This window comes from Geotrypetes seraphini, chromosome 17 (assembly GCF_902459505.1).
Source record: "Geotrypetes seraphini chromosome 17, aGeoSer1.1, whole genome shotgun sequence".
Taxonomy (NCBI): domain Eukaryota; kingdom Metazoa; phylum Chordata; class Amphibia; order Gymnophiona; family Dermophiidae; genus Geotrypetes; species Geotrypetes seraphini.
Genome location: NC_047100.1, coordinates 39923119 through 39946594, shown reverse-complemented (window position 1 = coordinate 39946594; position 23476 = coordinate 39923119). Strand labels below are relative to the sequence as shown.

Sequence of the window (23476 nt, the reverse complement as noted above, 5' to 3'; positions counted from 1 at the left end):
TTCCCTAGTAGTAGGTTCAATCTCAAGATTTCTAAAGGAAAAAAAGAGTCATCTATGAGCCTGCTGAGAGGCAGAGCTTAACATCTGAGTTACTCTGCTAAGGAGGCTGGTTATAAATCCAAGCTGGCAGAACCATTTCACTAGATAAGGTAACTCTAATCTTGGATAGTTTATCTTTCTGGGTAAACAAAATATGTAAGTTAACCTGCATTCATACATATCTCATGAATATTGTGACCGGGCAGGGTCAAGCTGGACTCAGCAAGTGGCCTAATCCAGTGTACACCAACCTTGGCCGAGCGGTTTGCGAGGTTGTTTGGTAGCTTGGTATTGCTTTAATAAAGAGTTCAAAAATTCTGGTGCAAGTTATTTTGGTAAACATAACTTCAATAATTGGTTTCTCAGGTTTATATCTTCATGTGCTCATTTCCAACACACACAAAACCAACACAAAACAATTCCAGTTCAAACCAACACAAAAGCCTTATTCCAACAAAAAAACAATGAAAGCTTTTCTTTGTCAGGCAAAAACTCCTTGGAGTTGTAATCTAATCTAATCTAAACCTTAGGTTTGTATACCGCATCATCTCTACATTTGTAAAGCTCGACATGGTTAACAAGAGTTAGGGTAGAAGGAACTCCAGTGGAGAGAAGAGGCAAAATGAAGAGAAAATTTAGAGGACTAGAATAACCAGAGAGGGAGGAGGAGTTACATTTTTGAGAATAACCAGGTTTTCAGATGTTTACGGAAGAGGTGGAGGGAGCTCAGATTCCTAAGAGGGGAGGTAAGGTTGTTCCAAAGCTGAGTGATTCTGAAAAGGAGGGAAAAACCTAGTTTTCCTACAAGGGAAACGCCTTTTAGAGAGGGAAAGGAAAGTTTCAGTTTTTGGATGGATCTGGCGGAATTAGGGTTAGAGGAGTTCCAAGAAAGAGGAATGAAGGGAGGGAGGATACCGTGTAGGATCTTGAAAGTGAGGCAGGCACATTTGAAGTGGACTCTGGAGATTATCGGAAGCCAGTGGAGCTTGGACAAAAGCGGTGAGACGTGGTCGAATATGCTTTTTGCGAAGATAAGCTTAGCAGCGGTATTCTGAATCCGCTGGAGTCTTTGAAGGTTTTTCTTTGTTAGGCTAAGGTAGATGGAGTTGCAGTAGTCCAGTCTGGAAAGGATGGTGGATTGGACAAGGACAGCAAAGTGTTTTTGATGGAAACAGGATCTCACTTTCCTCAGCATGTGAAGACTGAAGAAACATTTTTTTTACTAGGGAGTTGAGGTGATCGTTGAAGGAGAGTGTAGTCAATGATGACTCCCAGAACTTTAATAGAATATTCAAGATGCAGAGTGGGGCCAGAGGACAGTGGGATGGAGGTGGGCAGTTGTAGGCTTAATGCCCCAAGGGTGGGATCCTCTCCTATAATTTTCCCTCAATGGATCAGCTTGGAGGATCCCCTCCCAAGATCCCAACAAAATGGTTGCCTGTGGCTTGTACTTTAAAAGTTCAAAACAAAACTTAAATTCTGCAATAACCTTGAGCTGACTTTACTCTCATCCAGCCCCTTTATCATCAATAACCTTCAACTTATTTCCATTCCTTCAGAGCTGGGCACAACTTCCATCATCATACATTTCAATATCTTGTACATGAGCAGAGTTATCACTATCATTATCCTCTTCATTACAAACTTCTATCTGAGTTTGCTGCCATGAAGAATTCTACTGCTTTCTAGCTCTCAGTGGTTATAGTCTGCTGCTTTCCCTTTGTACTGCAGCTCTGGGTTTCTAGAACTGGAGCTCCTGGTGTGTAAGAGTAACACCCTTTTCTTTACCTCCAGTGAGCTGACTAGCTCTCACTGCAGGTGAGTTTGAGCAACCTGCCCTCTGAGGCCTAAACCAGCTTCTGCTTGATTGGGAGTAGCTTGTGTTCCAGCCCTGCTTTTCCCCTTCCCTAGCCCCGTGGCTGCTGGGACATGTAGTTTTCTCTGGTTGTTTTCTTACAATTGGCTTGGGAAAAGCTAAACCAGTTCTAGTTGCTTTTAGCATGGCCTGAGGAGGTTTTAATGCAAGAAGACTTTGCTTTTGGATATTCCTGGGTGCTGCTTTAGGAGTTATACAAGCAGGTTTAGGAATACTTTTGCTGTCTTTAATCTTACATTCCTCATCTGACAAGGCTTCCTTACTAGGAACAGGGGCAGCCCTGTGACAATATTCATTTTGTATTAAAAACTAAACCTGTTTGTACCCATTGCACTTGTACCCGTTCTCAGGATTTTGTAGACTTCAATCAAATCTCCCCTCAGCGGTCTTTTCCAAGCTGAAGAGCCCTAACCTTTTTAGTCTTTCTTCATACAAGAGGAGTTCCATACCCTTTATCATCTTGGTTGCTCTTCTTTGAGCCTTTTCTAGTGCCGCTGCTTCTTTCTTGAGATAAGGAGAGCCAATTTCCAGATCATTTATCCAACTCTGCAAGCTGGATCAGAAGCAACTTTCTTTATATAGCAGTTAGTCTGTTGACTGACTGAAGCAGTGGTGCATAGCTAATTCTCAAGAATTGTACCTATGCACCACTTCTCCAGTCAGTCAATAGACTAGCTGTTATATAAAGAAATTTGCTTCTGATCCAGCTTGCAAAGTGAGCAACTGCACTTAAGAAAATGCTACTAAAACAATCTAAATAATGCATTGAAAATTTAACTCGGAATAACCCTGCAGATTGAGCCACCACACTGGGACACAGATTTTGAACAGCCCAGTGTTGCCATTAGGCAAATTAGGTGGTCATCAAGAATGCCAGTTTTTATGGTATAACAAAAAATAAAAAAACAGCAATGCAGCTAGTAAAGATTTCCTGGTCTTAACAGTCAGAGACAGTGGCGCTGGCCAGATGTGGCTGTTGAGGACCTCTAAGACCCACTAGCTGAAAATCCTGTAAAGCAGAAGTAAGAACAGAAGAATTGCCGCTGCTGGGTCAGACTAGTGGTCCATTCTGCCAAGCAGTCCGCTCACGCGGCAGCCCGATGGTCAAGACCAGTGCTCCAAATGAATCCAGTTTCAGCAGTTTAGCATGAACTTGTCCAACTTTGTCTTGAAACCCTTTAGGGTGTCTTCCCCTATAACAGACTCCGGAAGAGCGTTCCAGTTCTCTTTGTCTTGAAACTCTGGAGGGTGTCTTCCCCTATAACAGACTCCGGAAGAGTGTTCCAGTTCTCTACCACTCTCTGGGTGAAGAAGAACTTCCTTACGTTTGTGCAGAATTTATCCCCTTTCAACTTTAGACAGTGCCCTCTTGTTCTCGTGGTGGAGTGGCAAAAGCCAGTGCCATGGCTCCCCACCATTCTGCCTGTTCTTCAAAGCAAACACCATAAAGTGCTTTCAAAATGTATGCTCAGACCAATATGTCTGAACAATAATCCTGTGGATTGCAACATTAGCATTAAAACATGCAGGTATTGAAGAATAGGTAGAATGGAGAAGAAACCTGGTACAAGCTTCTGGGAACTACAGTAGTTGGGGGAGGGAGGCAGGAGCTAGATATTACAAGGAGAAACAGAGAAAGATAGATGCTTAGGATGAAAGGATGGGAGGGAGGCCTTGTTGCAAGGAGTCGAACAGCATCACAGGCTTTATCCTATCTCAAGAAGACATTGAAGGGGAAATTTTATATAGGATACCGATTTCTGCTGCTGTTTAAGAAGTGGCTGAGAATCATACACCGGCATCCTATACAGACTCACATCTGCCGTAAGGGACAGACACCTAACCACCCCAATTTTCTAACCGGCGCCCATGATACAAGCGCCGGTTAGAGAATCATGTTGCTGCTGAGTTGATTGTGGCAAAGGAATCTTCTTGCCATGATCAATTGAGTGGCAGCTGCAGCAAATTCCCCCCCCCAACACTGTCTGTGTCAAGAGGGATGCCCAATTGCTCTTGCCGCTACCCCCAACCCACCTTGAAGTCCCCCAGCAGGAAGGATGCCCACTTTCTCCTGCCGGAACCCCAGAAACAACTTCCCAAATGTGATAAGCAGAAGAGATGCCCAATCCCTTTTGCCAGCAGGACCCCCCAATCTACGACCCTCTCCAGACTCGAACTCCCCACCATAGCACCCTAACCCCTCCCCCATACCTTTTGTAGTAGCCACTTCCAGGTGAAACCACACCCGCGCCCAGCCTTGGGAGAGCTTAGGTGCCTCCCTGCCCTGTGACAGATGCCTACAGTGTAGGCGGCCTGCCTCGGGGGGGTTATTTGATTTTTTTTTAAAACCATGCATCCTGACTGGCTGGTTAGACAGCCTACCGCTGTCTACAATCGGGACACCATTTATAGAATTTTCCCCAATTCTTGAGTGTTTGGAACGCCATTGGTAGATGACTAAACCAAAGTGTATGTGTTTAGCTATTAGCAAAGTGTGTTAAATTTCTGTTATTTTCCACAATAATGTGCAAATATTGAAGGTTCATTTAATAAAATACTGATGCTTTACATAAAATGATTTTTTATCATTATTTGATGACAGAAGAATGTTTTCCTATGCTTCTGTGGATGTAACACTGTATTAGTGGGGTTCTAAGGAATCTGACCTCATCTGCTATAATAAGCATATTGGAGATTCTGTAGTGTTTTTCTACACTGATTTATTGTTCTTTGTCAATAAAATAGACTTAACATAAAATGTATTTTTATCAATGTATCGTTGCTGTGTGTGAAGACATAAAAGTTATAGCTATAATATCAAGAAATTGCTCCATCAAGCAAAAATAATGACAAATTTTGAAGAAAAATTGAGCTTTATGTAATCGATGGCTTTGAGAAACCCCAGGATAAGCTTTAAAAATTTAATAAGAAAATATTTTCTGATCAAGCACAATTAAATTCATAGGAAAAAATTCAATTTGCACAGTTTTTCTAACTTTAAGTTTTTCTGGACAACCCTATTTTTATAGTTCTAAGTTCAGACAGTCTACAAAAAAGCACCAAATAAAAGATTTATAAATGTTCCTTAACCACAGCACCTGATAGGAAAGAGATCATTACCTCCAGAATTTTGACCTGGTCGGGTATTCCTTTCATCCATTCCCGCAGCTCTGTCAGCTCCTCCACGCTATTTGGCTTCTCATATAATTTCCTGCTGATTCCTCTGAATTGTTCAGAGATCTAAGATGGAAAAGGAAATTCTGATTTATTTTCTAGAAACCAGATCAACTCCAATCTGAACATCAGTCAGGGCATTAATCCACTATGCAACAAAAATGTATTTTTTTTGTATAGCACTGGTGTGAAAAAACAGGAGTTTTTATTTGCAATGAGACCAGTAGGATCTCCTTTTGCAATTCTTGAACTGATAGGAAGGTAGCATTCTAATTTTTTTTTAAAGTTAGCTTGTAAATGGTTTTCTAATCCTTGCAGAGCTAAAAGGCTTGTGATGTATAGACTGCTGAGCCAGTCCTGACAACTCCCCCTCTGTTCCCTGAAGCAGCAGAGCCATCTGACAACCTCTCCTCCCTCCCTCTGTTTCCGAAGCAACAGAGCTAGTCCTGACAACCCTCCTTCTCTCCGTTTCCCAAAGCAGCAGAGCCATCTGACAACCCCTCCTCCTTTCCCCAAACCAGGAGAGGTGATCTGACAACCCTCCCTTCCCCAAAGCAGCAGAGACTGTCTGACAACCCCTCCTCCCCTCCCTCACTGATCCAAAGCAGCAGAGGAAGCGCCGATAAACAGGCTGCTTCCGGCTATCCCTAGCAGGACCTTTCCTCTGCCGCACCACTTCTGATGTGGCCCTGCTGGGGATGGCTGGAAGCAGCCTGTTTACGGGTGCTTCCTCTGTTCACCAGCTGGCACTACTGCTTCGGGTGAGGGAGGAGGGGGGTTGTCATACTAGCTCTGATGCTTTGGGGAATGGAGGGAGGAAGGGAAGGGAGTTGTTAAATCAGCTCTGCAGCTTCGGAGAATGGAGGGAGGGAGGGGAGATTGTCAGGACCGGCTGCCTGCTGCTTCGGGAGGGCAGTGAGCAAGATTTTTGTGACTGCCGCAATATTTCAGAAGCTGGAGGGATATTTGTGGCTGCCGTTGATGCCTCTGAGGATGGAGGGAGGGAGGGACTTTGGATGTTGTCTGAAGAACGCGGGAGACTTTTTTCTTTTTTTTTGCATGTTGGTTGAGAATGCTGGTTATTTAAATACCAGTTAAATGAGATTCTAATGGGATTCTGCCAGGTACTTGTGACCGGGATTGGCCACTGTTGGAAACAGGATTCTGGTTTAGATGGACCATTAATCTGGCCCAGTATGACTATTCTTATGTTCAGGGATAGTATAGAAGTCTTTCAGAAGGGGTGCTTCTTTTATCGGTATTGCGGTATATAAGCTGTTATTATTATTACGGTATTCATATGTGAAACATGAAACTACATTGGGTAACACATCCTACATCCTGTGTTTAATTTCACTTTGGAAGCAAACATATGTGCTTCCAAAGTGAAAGTAAACACAAATATATATGTGAACAATGAGCAGCATCAACTCAAGTGACTTCCATGCAAATATGCCAGCATTTGTACATACAAAGGGCCTCTTTTACAAAGGCGCACTAAGCATTTTAGCGCCGATTTAGCACGTGCTGAATCAACCACTAACCGCTAACACATCCATAGGATAACATGCATGTGTTAGTATTTAGTGCGCGATATTTACCGCGGGCTAAAAAGAGGGGGAAAGTGCCATCAATTAACTAGTAAAACTGTACTTTTAAACTTTGGAGGCAGACGTAAACAGGGGATTAAAAAGAATTACTTTCTTAATCCCTCATGTAAAGCCATATTTTAAACAAACATTGTTCTAAAATTTGTTGCGTTTCTCAGCTGATGCAAAACCCTTTGGCGAAATTTGAGAAAAAGGTGTATTCCTAAAGAGCATGGTTCAGAACAAGGTATTTTTAAAACATATCACCATAATAGGAAACAAAGTAAGATTGTACAGTCAAACCTCGGTTTGTGAGTAAACCAGTTTGTGAGTGTTTTGTAAGACGAGCAAAACATTCTCACAAATCTTGTCTCGCAAACCGAGTGTTGACTCAATTTGCAAGCACCCCCCCCCCCCCGATAACCAGCATCGCTCCCCCTCCGCTCACACAGGCCCCCCCACGCGAACCGTCACCCTCGCCTTAACAACTTCAAACTTACCCACCGTCTGGCACCGGCACGCAGCCCACAGGACGTGCCGGTGCCGTTTGAAGACATTCCTGCCTCTGCTGGGCCTTGAGCATGCATCTGCGCATGCTCAAGGCCATCTAGTTCTCCCTCTCGTCGAGATTAACATAAGAACATAAGAAGCGCCATCTCCAGATCAGACCCTCGGTCCATCAAGTCCGGCGATCCGCACACGCGGAGGCCCTGCCAGGTGTATACACCTGGTGAATTTTTTAGTCACCTATATCCTTCTATGCCTCTCATAGGAGATGTGCATCTAGTTTGCTTTTGAAACCTAGGACGGTCGATTCCGCAATAACCTCCTCTGGGACAGCATTCCAGGTGTCAACCACTCTCTGCATGAAGCAGAACTTCCTGATATTTGTCCTGAACTTGTCCCCCCTTAGCTTCAGTCCATGTCCTCTTGTCCGTGTCGAATTGGACAATGTAAATAATTTTTTCTGCTCTATTTTGTCGATTCCTTTCAGTATTTTTAAGGTCTCGATCATATCCCCTCGCCATCTCCTTTTCTCAAGGGAGAACAATCCCAGTTTCTTAAGTCGATCCTCGTATTCCAGTTTCTCCATACCTTTTACTAGCTTTGTTGCTCATCTCTGCACCCTCTCCAGCAGTTTTATATCCTTCTTTAGGTTGGGGGACCAATGTTGGACGCAATATTTCAAGTAGGGTCTGATCATTGCTCTATAAAGCGGCATTATAACCCTCTCCGATCTGCTCGTGATTCTCTTCTTTATCATGCCCAACATTCTATTTGCTTTCTTTGCCGCCGCCACACATTGTGCTGACGGTTTCAGGGTCCTATCTATCAGTACACCCAGGTCCTTTTCTTGTTTGTTCTTACCCAGAATTGCACCTGCCATTCTATACTCGTATTCCTTATTTTTTCTGCCTAAATGCATTACTTTGCATTTCTCCACATTAAACTTCATCTGCCATTTCTCTAACTGACACAAGTCGCTCTGGAGTTCTTCGCTATCCTTCTGCGATCTGATCGCCCGGCATAGCTTTGTGTCATCTGCAAACTTGATGATCTCACTGAATGTTCCTTCTTCTAGGTCATTGATATAAATATTAAATAAGATTGGCCCAAGTACCGAGCCCTGGAATACACCACTAGTCACTTTCTCCCAGTGGGAGAACTTACCATTTATGCCCACTCTCTGTTTTCTGTTCTCCAGCCATTTGCCTATAAATCTTTGTATATCCCCCTCTATTCCATGGCTTTGTAGTTTCCTGAGAAGTCTTACATGTGGAACTTTGTCCAATGCTTTCTGGAAGTCTAAGTATATTATATCCACTGGTTCTCCACTATCAATTTGTTCGTTCATGGTCTAAAAAAATTGAAGTAAATTTGTTAAACATGATTTTCCTTTCCTGAAGCCATGTTGACTGGCTTTCATCAGGTCATGCGTGTCCAAGTGCCGGACTATGCTATCTTTAATCAGTGCTTCAACCATCTTTCCAGGGACAGACATAAGGCTCACAGGTCTGTAGTTGCCCGGTTCTCCTCTCGATCCTTTTTTGAAAATTGGCGTGACATTCGCTATCTTCCAGTCGTCTGGTATCTGTCTAGTTCTAATTGTTAGGTTGGCAAGTTTTTGCAATAGCTTTCTGATTTCAACCTTCAATTCTTTTAAGACTCTCAGGTGAATTCCATCCGATCCAGGGGATTTGTCACTTTTAAGTTTGTCGATCTGGTAGTATATTTGGTCCAGGTCCACTTCTACTGTGGTGAGGGCTCGTATGTGCAGATACCTGCAGATACCTAGCAGAGGCAGGAACTTCTTCAAGCGGCACCGGCACGTCCTGTGGGCTGCGTGCCAGACGGGGGGTAAGTTTAAAGTTGTTCAGGCTGGGGGTGCCAGTTCGCGGGGGGGGATTGTATCAAGCGAGTTTCCCTTAGTTCCTATGGGGAAAATCGCTTTGATGTAAGAGTATTTTGGTTTACGAGCATGCTTCTGGAACAAATTATGCTCGTGAACCAAGGTTCCACTGTAAGAGAAATCACAGTAAACCAGGTGTCCTTAAATACAGAGCAGACTGATTTATCTACGTCAACTGCTGAGCAAGTTAGTTGTAATTAGGAAAGACAAACATTGTTTGAAATGTCTATATGCAAATGCCATAAGCTTAAGAAACAAGATGTGAAAGTTAAAATACAGCATATTTCACTAAATGAAAAGATAGATACGAGGGTTCTTCAAAAAGTTTCCGCACTTTCCTATTTTCGCGGTTAATGATTGGGGCGGGAGAAGTGGTAAGCAGGTATGTTGTAGAATGTCATTTGACTAATCAGTCAGTCAGGCAAGCCAGCTCACTTTGCAGATAGTGATGTAATTTGCTTTTGAGACATGTAATAGTGTTTAAAAAAAGAAAAATGTGTAAAAATTTTGAAAATCCCTCATATAAAAGGCATCTCTGAGACCTGGTGGAAGGAAGATAACCAATAGTTCACTATGATACCAGGGTACAAATTATATCATAGTGATAGGGTGGATCGAATTGGTGGAGGCATAACATAACATAACACCATATCTCTAGATCGCATAACTGTTAAGTTCAATGTGGTTTACAAAATATTACAAATGAAAGTTATAAGAAACACAGTAATATCTATCCAGTCAGGTGTTTTAAAAAGAGAAAAGTTTTTAACCGATTTCTAAAATGTTCATAAGAGCAAGATGCGAGTACTAACAATTGAAATTCTTTGCCTGGTATGAGAGTATATGATCGAGAAATTTCTTACTTTTACAACCCTGCACCGATGGAAAAACGAAGAAGGCATGTGATCTCCTACTATTCTTATTAGCTTCTACAAGAAAACTGTTAGATAAATAAAAGAGCTGTACCAAAGGCAACTTTATAGCAAACACAAAAGAACTCCAGGAAAAAACTGCCAGAGATATTTATAAAAGATACATTGAAAAAGGCAGTAACAGTCTATAGGTTCTGAGAGTGGTTGTCTGAAGATAAAAACAGGTGATAAAGACAGACAAAATATTATATATATATATTTATTTATTTAAGTTAGAAAATTTCTTAAAGAACGGGATATCCTCAGTGTGGACAATCAGCGAAGGGAGGAAACCTCCAGCGCTTAGAACCACAAGGCAAGGGCTAGACAAACCCCTGCCAGCACACCATCATCGGATGTCTCATGTGTGCCCAACACAAATAGTGATAGTGTAATAAATAATTACAAATATAATCTTCACACCTGTAAACTCAAAGCAGTGATCCCCTGGATTTTTCTGCTATTTCAAGGACTTTGTCTCTACTCAATCCAAGCTACGCTGAAGTTCATTTTGGGGAGTTGGCTGGGGGTTCTCAGAGTGGTTTTCTGGTTTGAGTTTTCAAAGTTGTATTATTGAGCATTGTACTGAAGAGTTCCTGTATAACTTTTTGCTGTATTGCAATGAGGGGGAAGGGGTTATGTTGTTGTGATTGCTGTATATTTCTGGCTTTATGTATTGGCTTTTGTTTTTCTCAATAAAAAAATTTTTCAAAAAAGAAAATTCAAACGCCCCAAGATCGTTCCATATGCTCACAAGGACGCTGGCGTTATGTTACTTATAGTAGCAGGATTGTGTTATTGCTAACTGTTGTTAGTAATCGACTTGTGCTCGAGTCCTAGTGACTTGATGAATTGCGGATCTAAAAAGAAATTGGCTTTAGGCTAGTCTGGAAAGGTCCTACTATATACAATATAACATACGAGTGATGTTTTTCTACCTACCTCTTCCACCTGCCTGCGTAGATTCTTGGCCAGAAGCTCCAACAGAGCATTGGCAAGTGTCCTGCGCTTACGTAACAGATTCTGCTTTACACCTTCAATCATAACCAAAAAAGGTCCGATCACAATAGTGCTTGGTAGGGTATTATCCAATCGCTCTTTCTCCAGCAGATGCATGTTCACAACAACTTTTATTTCCTGTGCAGAGATAGTCTGGCTCCTGAACGGTCTACAAATACAGAGATATATAGTAAGAACAATCTTTATAAATGCCTGCAGCTGTGTCAACTCACCAAAGTAATATAGTAGATGATGACAGAAAAAGACCAATCAACTTATCCAGTCTACCAAGTTATTTTGCTGCCAAGGATACAGTATATGTATCTCAGCTACCAGACAAGAGTATAACCAACCATAAAATATTGTATAGTAAAGTTGCCCACCAATAGCATGCGTTTCCTGAGGATAGGAGGATGAGTATTTTCATTGATAGGTGATATCATTCAATGGATCTAAGCATGGGATATGCTCCCCAGGATCTATTCCAGAAGCTTATGGAAGTGGCTGACTGTGCATGCATGCACCTTCCTGCCTGCTGTTGTTATGTGAGAGCAGATCAGTATAATACAGTACAATAAAGAACTCCCCTCCACAAGAGAAAATTGGCAGGAGGAATGCCCACTCCCTCCTGCTTTGCCAAGCCTACCCCCCCACAAGAGAAAATTGGCAGAAGGGATGCCCACTCCCTCCTGCTATGCCAATCCTACCCCCCAAACAAGAGAAAATTGGCAGGAGGGGTGCCCACTCCCTCCTGCCAACAGAGAGGCCTTAACAACCTGGGCCAATCAGAGTCTCAAAAGCCCCTTCCCGGTGCATCCCAGGATGCACTGGGGAGGGGAAGGTCCACCATCTGAAGAGGCGGGCCAGCTGGCCGGAGGAAGTAGGCATCCTTCCGGCCAGCCATCTAACCAAAGTAAGGGAGAGAGGATGGGGGTCGTCAGAGGTACAGGGGAGGGAGGTGTTGCATAGCGGGAAGAGAGCATAGGCATCTCGCCTGCTGCCAAGCAGGGTTGGGGGGGTTGATACGTGGCAGCATGAGTTCGGGCATCTATCCTGCGGCGGGGGGGGGGGGGAGTGTGGCGTGGTGGTGGGAGAGTGTGGGCATCTCTCCCACTGCCGAGGGGTGTTGGGGGGGGGAGTGTTTCTTGTTGGTGGGAGATACTGGGCACAACCAGGTTAGAGAATCACTCGGCGATTATAGAGAATTGCTCGGAGTGATTATTTCAATATTAATGACTTAGTTGTACTACATTTGCATGGCAGTATCGGAGACTGCTAGATAACTCGGAAAAGACCTCCCTAAGCCGTTTTGGTTTTGATAATCTGCTGCTAAAATATGTGCTCGCTAAATCAGCTGCAGCCTGTTTAGCAAGCACATTACCGGCAGATTTTTGTTTTCAGAATCTGGCCCTGAGACAGGAAACAGTAACGCAACATCTGACAGGGCAGGTGTCAGTATTCCTGTCCCTCTTTACAGGAAAGATTATTGCAGTAAGAACCTAATCTTGTCTTCCAGTGCAGGAGGGACAGGATAGGGACATATCATAAGAACATAAAAATAGCCTTACTGGGTCAGACCAATGGTCCATCTAGTCCAGTAGCTAATCTTCATAGTGGCCAATCTAGATCACTAGTAGCAACATTCCATACTACTACTAACCTAGGGCAAATAATGGCTTCTCCCATGTCTATCTCAATAACAGACTATGGACTTATCCATTGTCTAAACCAGTGTTCTTCAATCTTTTTACACCTATGGAGCAGCGGAAATAAAAGAATTATTTTGTGGACCGGCACCAGTCCGCGAACCGGCGGTTGAAGAGCACTGGGCTAAGTCGTGGGCCAGACCCCGCCCATCTCCGCCCCATACCCCGCCCCCATAATAGTACTAATTGTAACTATTTTTTCCATTCATTTTTCATATATACACACAATATAATCTTATTAACAACACATAAAGCTTAACCACAAAATTAAACTACAAAAAGCACACTGTATGCTTCTCAATATTCATTCCTACCAGAAAACAGATAACTCCTATGCAAGCACAGGACCAAAAATGAAAAGTACTAATATATACAAACGAAATCCTAAGATTCAAGACTCTGCATGCAGTACAACCCCAGAGAAAAAGAAACAAATTTATTTCTTCCTGAACAGTGCAAAATATAGACAGCAGATGAAAATTCTCAAAATTGACACAAGTCAATCACTAAGTTGAAAATAAAATCATTCCCCCTACCTTTGTTGTCTCCCTCCCTCCAAACCCAAACCGACAAAAAGAGCGTACTCCTATGATGAGAGAACCAAGCTGACATTGTAATCTGCCTAATTGCTAGGTCGACTAGAAAATTTTTTAAATAAAGGTTCAATCAATTGATAATATTTATATGATATTTTTGATTAAAATATTTGTGGGAAGGGTGGGAGGGGAGGATATAAAGTATGTTTTGAATAAACAAGATAAAAATAGTTCTTAATTGTTATTATCTTGATGAATTTATCAAGTGTTGTTTTTGAACCTATGTATCACTTTTTATTGTACACTTGTTGAATGATTAAAAATGAATAAAGAATTAAAAAAAATAAATAAATAAATAAAAATAGTTCAATTTGGAGATTCGATAATACATTGGTTGCGGATTCAGCTTTTCTTGAAGAGTTTAAGGTAACGGTATCTGAGTTTTTCCAAATAAATACTTCAGAGGATATTAGTACTGAAATATTATGGGATGCTTTTAAAGCTACTATGAGGGGTCATATTTCCTATACGGCACATATTAAAAAAACTACTTGCTAAGCAATTTACTGATTGGGAAAAAGAAATTAAAAATTTGGAATCTAAATTAGTTGATAAATGGCAGCAAGATACTTTACAAGCTCTTTTAAAGGTAAAAGGGAAGTATAATGAGATTTCTTGAAGATTGGCAAGGAAAGATTTGTTTTCCCAGCAAACTTTGTATTATGGAAGTTCTAATAAAGCGGGAAGACTACTTGCAAATTATCTTAAAGCAAAAAAAAAAAAGAAAAGTAAAAATAATAGCAATAAAAGATGAAAAAGGAAATACACATATCAGATTAGTAATATTTTAAGTCAATTTCTTAATTTTTATAAAGATTTGTATTCTTCCGAGTCTTATGATGATAAAATTCAAAATGGTGTGGAATTTTTAAATTTATTAGAGGGTCCAAAACTTCCTGATCATATAAAAAGAAGTTTAGATGAGCCTATATCATTAAAAGAACTAGAAACAGCGTTGAAGTCTCTTAGAGTTGGATCCGCTCCAGGTGGGGATAGTTTAACAGTGGAATTTTATGGTTCAAACAATTTTTATTGATGCAAACAACATAGTCCAATGCCCAGGCACCCCATGGTGCTCAATACAAACATATATGCATATTTTAATTATATATTCAAGTATTCACTTGTACAGAAAGTAGGTTATTTAAATATTACTTATAAATAATATAGGTCACAAAAAACTAAAGAAAATTATTTCAAATAACCCCACTCAAGTCCTCAAAAAGGAGGATCCAAGATTACATTAAGCGAGAGAAAGGAAAACAAAGATTGTTGAAGTTGGCATATTCAGACAAACTGAGATTAAAGAACAGCTTGTAAAACTATTTTTTTTTTTAAATAAATATTTTTTATTCTTTTTTTAAATTCTTACATCAAGTGAAATACATGTAATACATTCAATTATGAAAAAACACTTGAAATTATTATTAAATGTTCTTACAATGTGAATTAAATAAACCCTTTATCAGAATTTTATATCATATTAATATTACAATAGTTTTCCCTCCCTACCCCTTCTATATGTTCTATACATGTGTTATTATATCTGATCAGTAGAATAATTTGTCAATGGTCCCCATATTTTATTAAATTTTTTAATATAACCTTGTTGTAATGCCAATACTTTTTCCATTTTATATATATGACAAATTGAATTCCACCAAAAAGTGTAATTCAATTTAGTGTAATCCTTCCAGTTCTGAGTAATTTGCTGTATGGCGACCCCTGTTAAAATTAATAAAAGTTTATTATTATTAGCTGAAATCGGACTTTGTGTTCTCATTGCTGTTCCAAATAATATTGTATCATATGATAGTCCAACATGATTTTCTAATAAATTATTAATTTCGGGCCAAATTAATTTCCAAAAGGAATTAATGCAGGGACAAAAGAATAGTAAATGGTCCAATGTCCCCACTTCTATCCTACAATGCCAGCATCTATTAGATCTATTACTATCTAATTTTTGTAATCTCGTAGGGGTCCATAAAACTCTATGTAATAAAAACAACCATGTTTGACTCATAGATGCTGATCTTGTAGTATGTATTCTCCAGCACCAAAATTTTTGCCATTGAGATGGAAAAATTATCTGTCCTATCTCAATACTCCAAATATCCCTAAGTCCTGATCTCTTTTTTTTGTTTAAAAATTCGTTTATTTTCTTATACCATTTTGCGGCTTGGTGTCCTAGAAAATCCGCTTGAAAACAAAGGATTGGTAAACTATATTGAGTGTTAAGATTCTTCCATTCAGGGAACCCTTCCTGAATGGCCTGCTTCAATTGCATCCATTTAAAATATTGTGTTTTTTCTAATCCAAATTTTTGTTGCAATTGTGAAAAACTAAGCAGTGATCCATTTACTATTACATCTTTTAAAGTACGTATACCTGCTTTTATCCATTGTTTCCATACTATTTTAAATCCACCAATTTTGATCCTGGAGTTTACCCAAATAGATTGATTTAAAGATTTAGCCAATGGATCTGCTGATAAATTGCTTATAAATCTTAATGTTTTCCATGTATCTATTAGAATTCTATGATCTTTATATCTCCTAGGTATTGTTATACTAATGAAATGTTCTGGATGTAAAGGGAACATGAGGCGCCATTCTAAATATAACCAGTCGGGTACATTTTCCATGAGATCTGGGAGGATACATTCCCTGTCTTAAAATATAGGCTTGATGGTACCTATAGAAATTTGGAAAATTTACCCCTCCTTCCTTAATTGTTTTTTGTAATGATGCTAAAGCGATTCTTGGTCTTTTCCCAAACCAAACAAATTTTGTTAGTATACTGTTTAATTTTTTATAAAATGACCCCTGAAAAAATATTGGAATCATACTCATTTGATAACAAACCACAGGTAAAATCATCATTTTAATTGTTTGGATTCTTCCCCACCAAGAAAGATGTAAAGGATTCCATTGCTCGCACATTTCTGTTATTTTCTTTAATAAAAGTTTTTCATTCTCTTTAACTGTGTCATCAATTGTATTTTTTATAATAATACCTAAATATTTTAGTCCTTCCTCTTTCCATTTAAATGAATATGAATCAAATAATCCTTTGGTGCAATGGATATTAATTGGAAGAACTTCAGATTTTTCCCAATTGATTTTATATCCAGAAAACTTTCCAAACTTTTCTATTAAATTAAGTAGAAGTGGAATGGTGTCTTCTGGTTCTCTTAAATATAATAATATATCATCTGCATATGCAGATAATTTAAATTCCCAATTAGAAAATGTGATTCCCTTTATTCCCTTAGTTTGATTTATTGCAATTAATAAGGGTTCTAGAACGATATCAAAAAGTAAGGGAGATAAAGGACAACCTTGTCTAACTCCCCTTAGCAAGTTAAATTTATCAGATAAGTTATTGTTTATATTTAATCTTGCTCCAGGGGAGCTATATAATGTTTGAATCATTTTAATAAAACCAGGTCCTATACCAAACCATTCTAGAGCTTGATACATAAACTTCCATTCTACTCTATCAAATGCTTTTTCTGCATCTAATGATATTAGAAAAGCTGGATCATTCAAATTTTTTGCTAAATTTAGAGAATGAAATGCTAATCTAGTGTTATGTGAAGAGTGTCTTTTAGCAACAAATCCTGTTTGGTGTATATCAATAATAAAAGGAAGAGCTTTTGCTAATCTTATAGCTAGCACTTTAGCAATTAATTTAGCATCTACATTCATCAAAGATATAGGCCTATAATTTGTTATCAATGTCGGATCCCTGTTTGGTTTTGGTAAGACAATTATAACAGAATCAGCCATAGTTCCTGATATATTTCCATTATTTATTTGATATTGATATAAATTTAATAGATAAGGTAATAAAATATTTTGAAATGTTTTGTAAAATTCAACAGTATATCCATCTCCACCTGGAGCGGATCCAACTCTAAGAGCTTTCAATGCTGATTCTACTTCTTTTAAAGATATATGTTCTTCTAAACTTCCTTTTATATGATCCGGAATATTTGGTCCAATAAATGCCTTTAAAAATTCTATACCATCTTGTTCTTTATTTTCATAAGTATCAGAAGTATATAAATCCTTATAAAAATCAAGAAACTGTTTTATAATATCTTCATTACTAGTGTGTGTATTGCCCCGTTTATCCTTAATTGCAATAATCTTAGATTTTCTTTTTTTTGCTTTAATAAAATTTGCTAATAATCTTCCATTTTTATTTGAATTTCCATAATACTGTACTTGCCGACAGAACATATCTTTCCTTACAAATTGAGAAGAAATCTCATTATATTTAACTTTTGTTTTTAATAATTTCTGCAATGTATCATGTTCCCATTTAATAATTAATTTTTGTTCTAATAATTTAATTTCTTGTTCCAATTGTATAAATTGTTTTTTAAGTTGTTTTTTCATATATGCAGAATATGATATGATATTCCCTCTCATTGTTGCTTTATAAGCGTCCCATAAAATTTCAATGTTTATGTTATCCGAATTATTGAATTGAAAGAATTCATGCATTTTTTCTTTAATATTTTCTATAAATTTTATGTCTGCAAGTAAAGCATTATCAAATCTCCAAATTGGTTTAGAATAAACTGATATATCATTCTGCAGATCAATCCACACACCAGCATGATCTGATATAATAATAGGATCAATAATTGCTTTCATCACTTTTTGTGCTATGTTATTAGAAACGAATATATAATCAATTCTTGAAAATGATTTATGGACCTGAGAACAGAAAGAATATTCTTGATCATTAAAATGAAGGATACGCCATATATCTACTAAATCACAAGTTTGTATCAAATTATCTAATCCTAATGATTTCATAATTTTACTTGGTTTTTTATCCAGAATAGGATAAACTATTGAGCTATTGCTGATCCCTCTTTATCCAATCGAGATAAAGCCAGGAAAGCAATTAACTGGTAAGGTTCAAAGAAAACATATTTAACTGAACGGTAACAAATGATACACTTACAAGGGTATCTCAAATAAAACTCCAGATTTCAAAAGTAGAATTTCTCTGGAAAAATCCGGAAACATTTGTACTCTACATCCAAGAAACTCTTTCTGTTTATTTATAAAGAAAAGTCTCAATAACCATACTTTATCTATTGTAAGAGCTAAAGTCACAACCATTGTAGAAGGTACTGCAGTCTCGCTATCTGATGTTTCTAAAATTTCAGAAACATTCAATGGTGTTTGTTCCGATATTTTAGACTGCAATTGAGTCCCATCTTTGTTTGGTAAATAATACACTTGAGTAAATGATGGTAAAGATTCCTCAAAACTTGAAGTATTTCAATCAAATATCTCCTTAACATTTCCCTAGGAGTAACGGTGGATACTCTAGGAAAATTAATGTCTCAGATTATTATTTCTAGAATTATTTTCAAGTATCTCCACTTTCTTCCTGAGATTAGTATTATCCTTAATTAGGGACTCTTGTACATGTTTAAGTGTTAACAATTCTTGATCAAGCTTTTTGAGTCGTGGTCTTAGAGATTGCCAAATCCGCTGTTAAGTATTTCAGCTCTTTAGTATGTTGAATCAATTTTCCCTCTACGTATTGGAAATTGGGACTTATGATTTGAGTAAAATTTGCTATCAAATCCTATAAAGAGTCTAAAGTCACTTGATGAAAGTTTGAAAACGAATAAAGAATTTTAAAAAAAAATGTATGTTTTTAAGATGATGTTAAAAAGTACAAGAGATGTTTATAAGGTTTAAATGATGTAATAATTGTGTTCTTGTTGTTTGTTTTTTTTAAATTTCTTTATTCATTTTTTCATATTACAACAAGTGTATCAGAAAAATACATATAATCTTATAAACACATACTTGATTTTCCTTCATGAATACTTGTTGTAAGATAGAAAAATGAATAAAGAACTTGAAAAAATAAATAAATAAATAATAAAAGAAAATAAATAAAGTGTCCGTTAGCAATAAAAACCACTGCCTGAGAATTTTTTTTTTTAAATCAATACAACTTTAATTTTAATTGAACAGACCCCACTGGCTCTCAATGCTATATGCCTTGCCTGAATATTGGTGGCAAGGCTTACAGCTGAGGCACCTCTAATGAAAAAAATTGGGGGGAAGGTGGGAAAAATGGAGGAATGGACTTCACCAGTCAAGTGTGGCATCCCCGAGATTGGATGGACCCCCAAAAGGGTCCCCCAAGCTCAATCCAGCACCACAAACATGGACAAGAAAACCACTAAACAAATCCAACAGCCCTACACTAATGGAGGTTTACTACCTCCATTTGTTGGAGACTGAGAACAGACTTGAGACTGCACAGCCCACTTATACTACAGCCCAAAGTCAGTGTCTCAGTCTCCACCTGCTGGCAGAGGAATATAAACCATATGTTTCTGTGCCGGTCTGGAGGGACAATAAAGAAGTTGAAGTTCAATCTACTTTATCAGTTTCCTTCATGTTTGAGCAAGATCTTAATGCAGTTATGCTAATGTAGTTTCGTGCATCTCAAATCTGTGTTTCATGGTTAGAGGGTGTGGATTTATCCTGATGTAATAAAATTGACTTAAGAATGTAGGAAATTATTCCTAACCATGAGACAGGAAACTAAAGATCTTGGTGCAACTTTTTTGCTAAGTTACCCTTGCAAGTGTCTGGTTTCTTTATGTTGAAATTAAATATGTCTTTTTCGCTCCTAATCAACTTAAAGTTTTTCTGGAAGAAGTTAACATTGAAGTTGCATCAGTGTGCAAACCAAATTCCACCAGGCTGAGAATGAGAATTTAGTTATTATTTGTTCTATGAAAACCAATAAAAATATTGAACACAAAAAAAACAGTGTACATTGGATTTCTTAATTAGATTGATGAATGACTTAACACGTTATGTCTTTTTCCATTTGTATTAATTGCTTCTTTAAAAGATCTTCTTATCTTTAGTAGTCACTCCTCCCATTTTATTTGTGGCCTAATTAAGATATTTGTACTTCTATATACATACTTAAGTAAAGGAGTTTTCTTTTTCTCTTTATTGTGATTGTAATTATTAAAAGTATAAAATAAAAAAAGAACAAATGCCAGAACAGAGTACTTACTTCATGTAAGATTCCAGGTCTATATTATTAAGTTCCAGGTTCCTCTCATATTGTTTAGTATATGCACGAAGGGGTATTATTGCCTTGCGTATAGCACTGCGGATAGAATTCCGCAGTTCTTCCACAGGAGGCTCATATAAACCCACTGTCTCCAGTAAAGGTGTACTACTGATGAACATATCCTCCAGCACAAACTGAAATCATCCAAAAGAAAATAATATTTTAAGCAAACACTGAAAGGTCACTCCAATAGGGTTAGAGATGAGTTTCTCCAACAAGAATTGAGGTAAACAGTCATTTCAAAAAGGAAAGGAGACAGAGAGGGACTTTCTCATTAACAAGCAGAGCTGAGAACCTCTATAGTGAAAACTAGCATTTACATAGAGTTACTAAAGTTCACTACCACTTTAATGCTTATTATTTTACCACAAGTATAATGAGACCAAGTTGCCAATAAAGCACAGTTACTTACCTTAATGGGTGTTATTCAGGGACAGCAGGCAGATATTCTCACATGTGGGCGACGTCATCCATGGAGCCCGGATGCGGACAGCCTCGCAAGCAGACTTACTTGTAAAACTTTAAGTTTGCAATTGCCGCACGCGCAAGTGCCTTCCCGCCCAACGTAGGATGCGTGTCTCCTCAGTTCAGATAGCTAGCTAAGAAGTCAACCAGGGGAGGTGGGTGGGTTGTGAGAATATCTGCTTACTGTCCCTGGATAACACCCATTACGGTAATTGTGCTTTATCCCAGGACAAGCAGGCAGCATATTCTCACATGTGGGTGACCTCCAAGCTAACCAGAATGGGATGGTAAGAGTGTTGGCAATTTAGTAGAATAAATTTTGTAAAACTGCCTGGCTGAAATGGCCATCCCATCTGGAAAAAGAATCCAGACAATAATGAGAGATGAAAGTATGAACCGAGGACCAAATGGCCGCTTTGCAGATTTCCTCAATAGGAGTAGATCTAAGGAAAGCTACTGATACCACCATGGCTCTGACTTTATGAGCTGTGACTCAACACTATAGATGCATTCCAGCCTGAGCATAGCCGAAAGAGATGCAAGCAGCCATTCAGTTGGAGATGGTGCACTTGGAAACTGGATGTCCCAACTTGTTTGGATCAAAGGAGCCAAAAAAGTTGGAGCATATCAGTGTGGTTTGGTGTGTTCTAAGTAGACGGCCAAAGCACTCTTACAGTCCAGAATATGAAGAGCTGTTTCTACAGGATGAGAATGAGGCTTTGGAAAAAACACTGGAAGTACATTGGATTGCTTGAGATGAAATTCTGAAACCACTTTAGGTAAGAATTTAGGATGAGTACGGAGGACCATCTTTTCATTATGGAAGACTGTGAAAGGTAGGTCTGCTACTAAAGCTTGTAGCTTACTGACTCCGCTAGCAGATGCGAGAGCAATGAGAAAAACTATTTCCCAAATGAGATATTTCAGACGAGCCGAAGCCATTGGTTCATAAGGAGGCTTCATCAATTGAGCAAGGACAACATTGAGATCCCAAACCACTGGAGGCGGTTTGAGAGGTGGTTTGACATTGAAAAGTCTTTTCATAAAACTGGAAACCACAGGATGAGCAGAAAGGGGTTTCCTTCAATGGAAAGCAGCAATTGCACTGAGATGGACTTAAATGGATGTGGATTTGAGATCTGATTGAGATAAATGCAACAGATAATCCAAAACTGAAGACAAGGAGGTATATTGAGGCTCCTTGTGATGAATGGTGTACCAAGCAGATAATCTAGTCCATTTCTGGTTGTAACATTGTCTAGTGGTAGCCTTCCAAGAAGCCTCTAAAATGTCCTTGACAGACTGAGAGAACTGGAAATTGGCAGTTACATTGAAAAGTACTAAGCTGTCAGGTGTAGAGACTGCAGGTTGGGATGAGCAGAGACCCCTGACTCTTTGTAAGCAAAGAGGGAAAAACTGGTAAAAGTAGTGGCTCCCTGCTGCTGAGTTGAAGTAGAAGGGAGAACCACGGTTGTCTGGGACACCGAGGAGCTATCAGGATCATGGTGGCATGTTCGTGTTTGAGTTTGACGAGAGAATGAGAAAAAAAAATGGAGCAAATGTATACAGAAACTGATTCGTCCATTCCAGAAGAAAAGCATCTGCCTCGAGGCGATAAGAAGAACCGAGGCAGTTTGTTGTTGTGGGGAGACACAAAGAGATCTATCTGAGGGGTTCCCCATAGAAAAAATGTGATGGAGAGGCGAGGAATTGAGTGTCCATTCATGAGGTTAGAGAAGACTACTCAATTTGTCCGCCAGACAATTTTTCTCCCTTGAATATAGACCGCTATCAGCAAGGTGTTGTGATGGATTGCACAATTCCACACCTATTGAGCTTCCTGACAAAGAGGGAGAGATCCTGTGCCTCCCTGCTTGTTGACATAGTACATGGCGACTTGGTTGTCCGTACGAATGAGGACTATTTGATCGTGAAGAATATGCAGAAAAGCTTTGAGAGCATTGAAGATCGCTTTGAGTTCCAACAGATTGATACGACACTGACAATCCGTGCTGGACCAATGACCTTGAGTATGGAGACCATCGAGATGAACCCCCACAAGCGTAGGTTGAGGAATCTGTCGTGAGGACCTTCTGATGAGAGGGGTGTTTGAAACAGTAAACCTTTGGAGAGATTGGAAGAGAGGATCCACCAGTGGAGTTACTGTCTTAACAAAGGAGTCACTGTAATGTGCTGAGAAAGTGGGTCGAAAGCCTGCCCCCACTGAGATGCCAGGGTCCACTGAGGAATTCTGAGGTGAAGTCTGGCAAAAGGAGTCACGTGAATGGTACCTGCCATGTGACCTAGGAGAACCATCATGTGTCTTGCTGAAATTAAAGGTAGGGAAGACACGTTGCGGCAGAGTTGAATGAGAGCATCCTGGCGTTGTTGAGGAAGAAATGCTCTGAGTTGCAGAGTGTTCATTACAGCTCTGATGAACTGCAAAATCTGAGAGGGCTGTAGCTTGGACTTGGGAAAGTTGATTTTGAAGCCCAAACTTTGGAGGAACCATGTAGTTCGTTGGGTCGCTACAATAACCCCCTGAGATGTTAAATATTTGATGAA

The 23476-nt window shown here is 39.1% G+C and overlaps 1 protein-coding gene across 6 annotated transcripts in view; it reads right to left on the bottom strand.

The window, feature by feature from the left end:
- Positions 1-23476, bottom strand: part of DNAH1 (dynein axonemal heavy chain 1) — an 813109-nt gene that overhangs the window by 498862 nt on the left and 290771 nt on the right. For all 6 annotated transcript variants that reach the window (XM_033926650.1, XM_033926656.1, XM_033926654.1 and 3 more), the window contains 3 exons: positions 20387-20580; positions 10942-11167; positions 5036-5155 (listed from right to left, as the gene is read on the bottom strand). In XM_033926650.1, coding sequence (XP_033782541.1) covers positions 5036-5155; positions 10942-11167; positions 20387-20580 — 540 coding nt within the window. The remainder of the gene's footprint in view (positions 1-5035; positions 5156-10941; positions 11168-20386; positions 20581-23476) is intronic.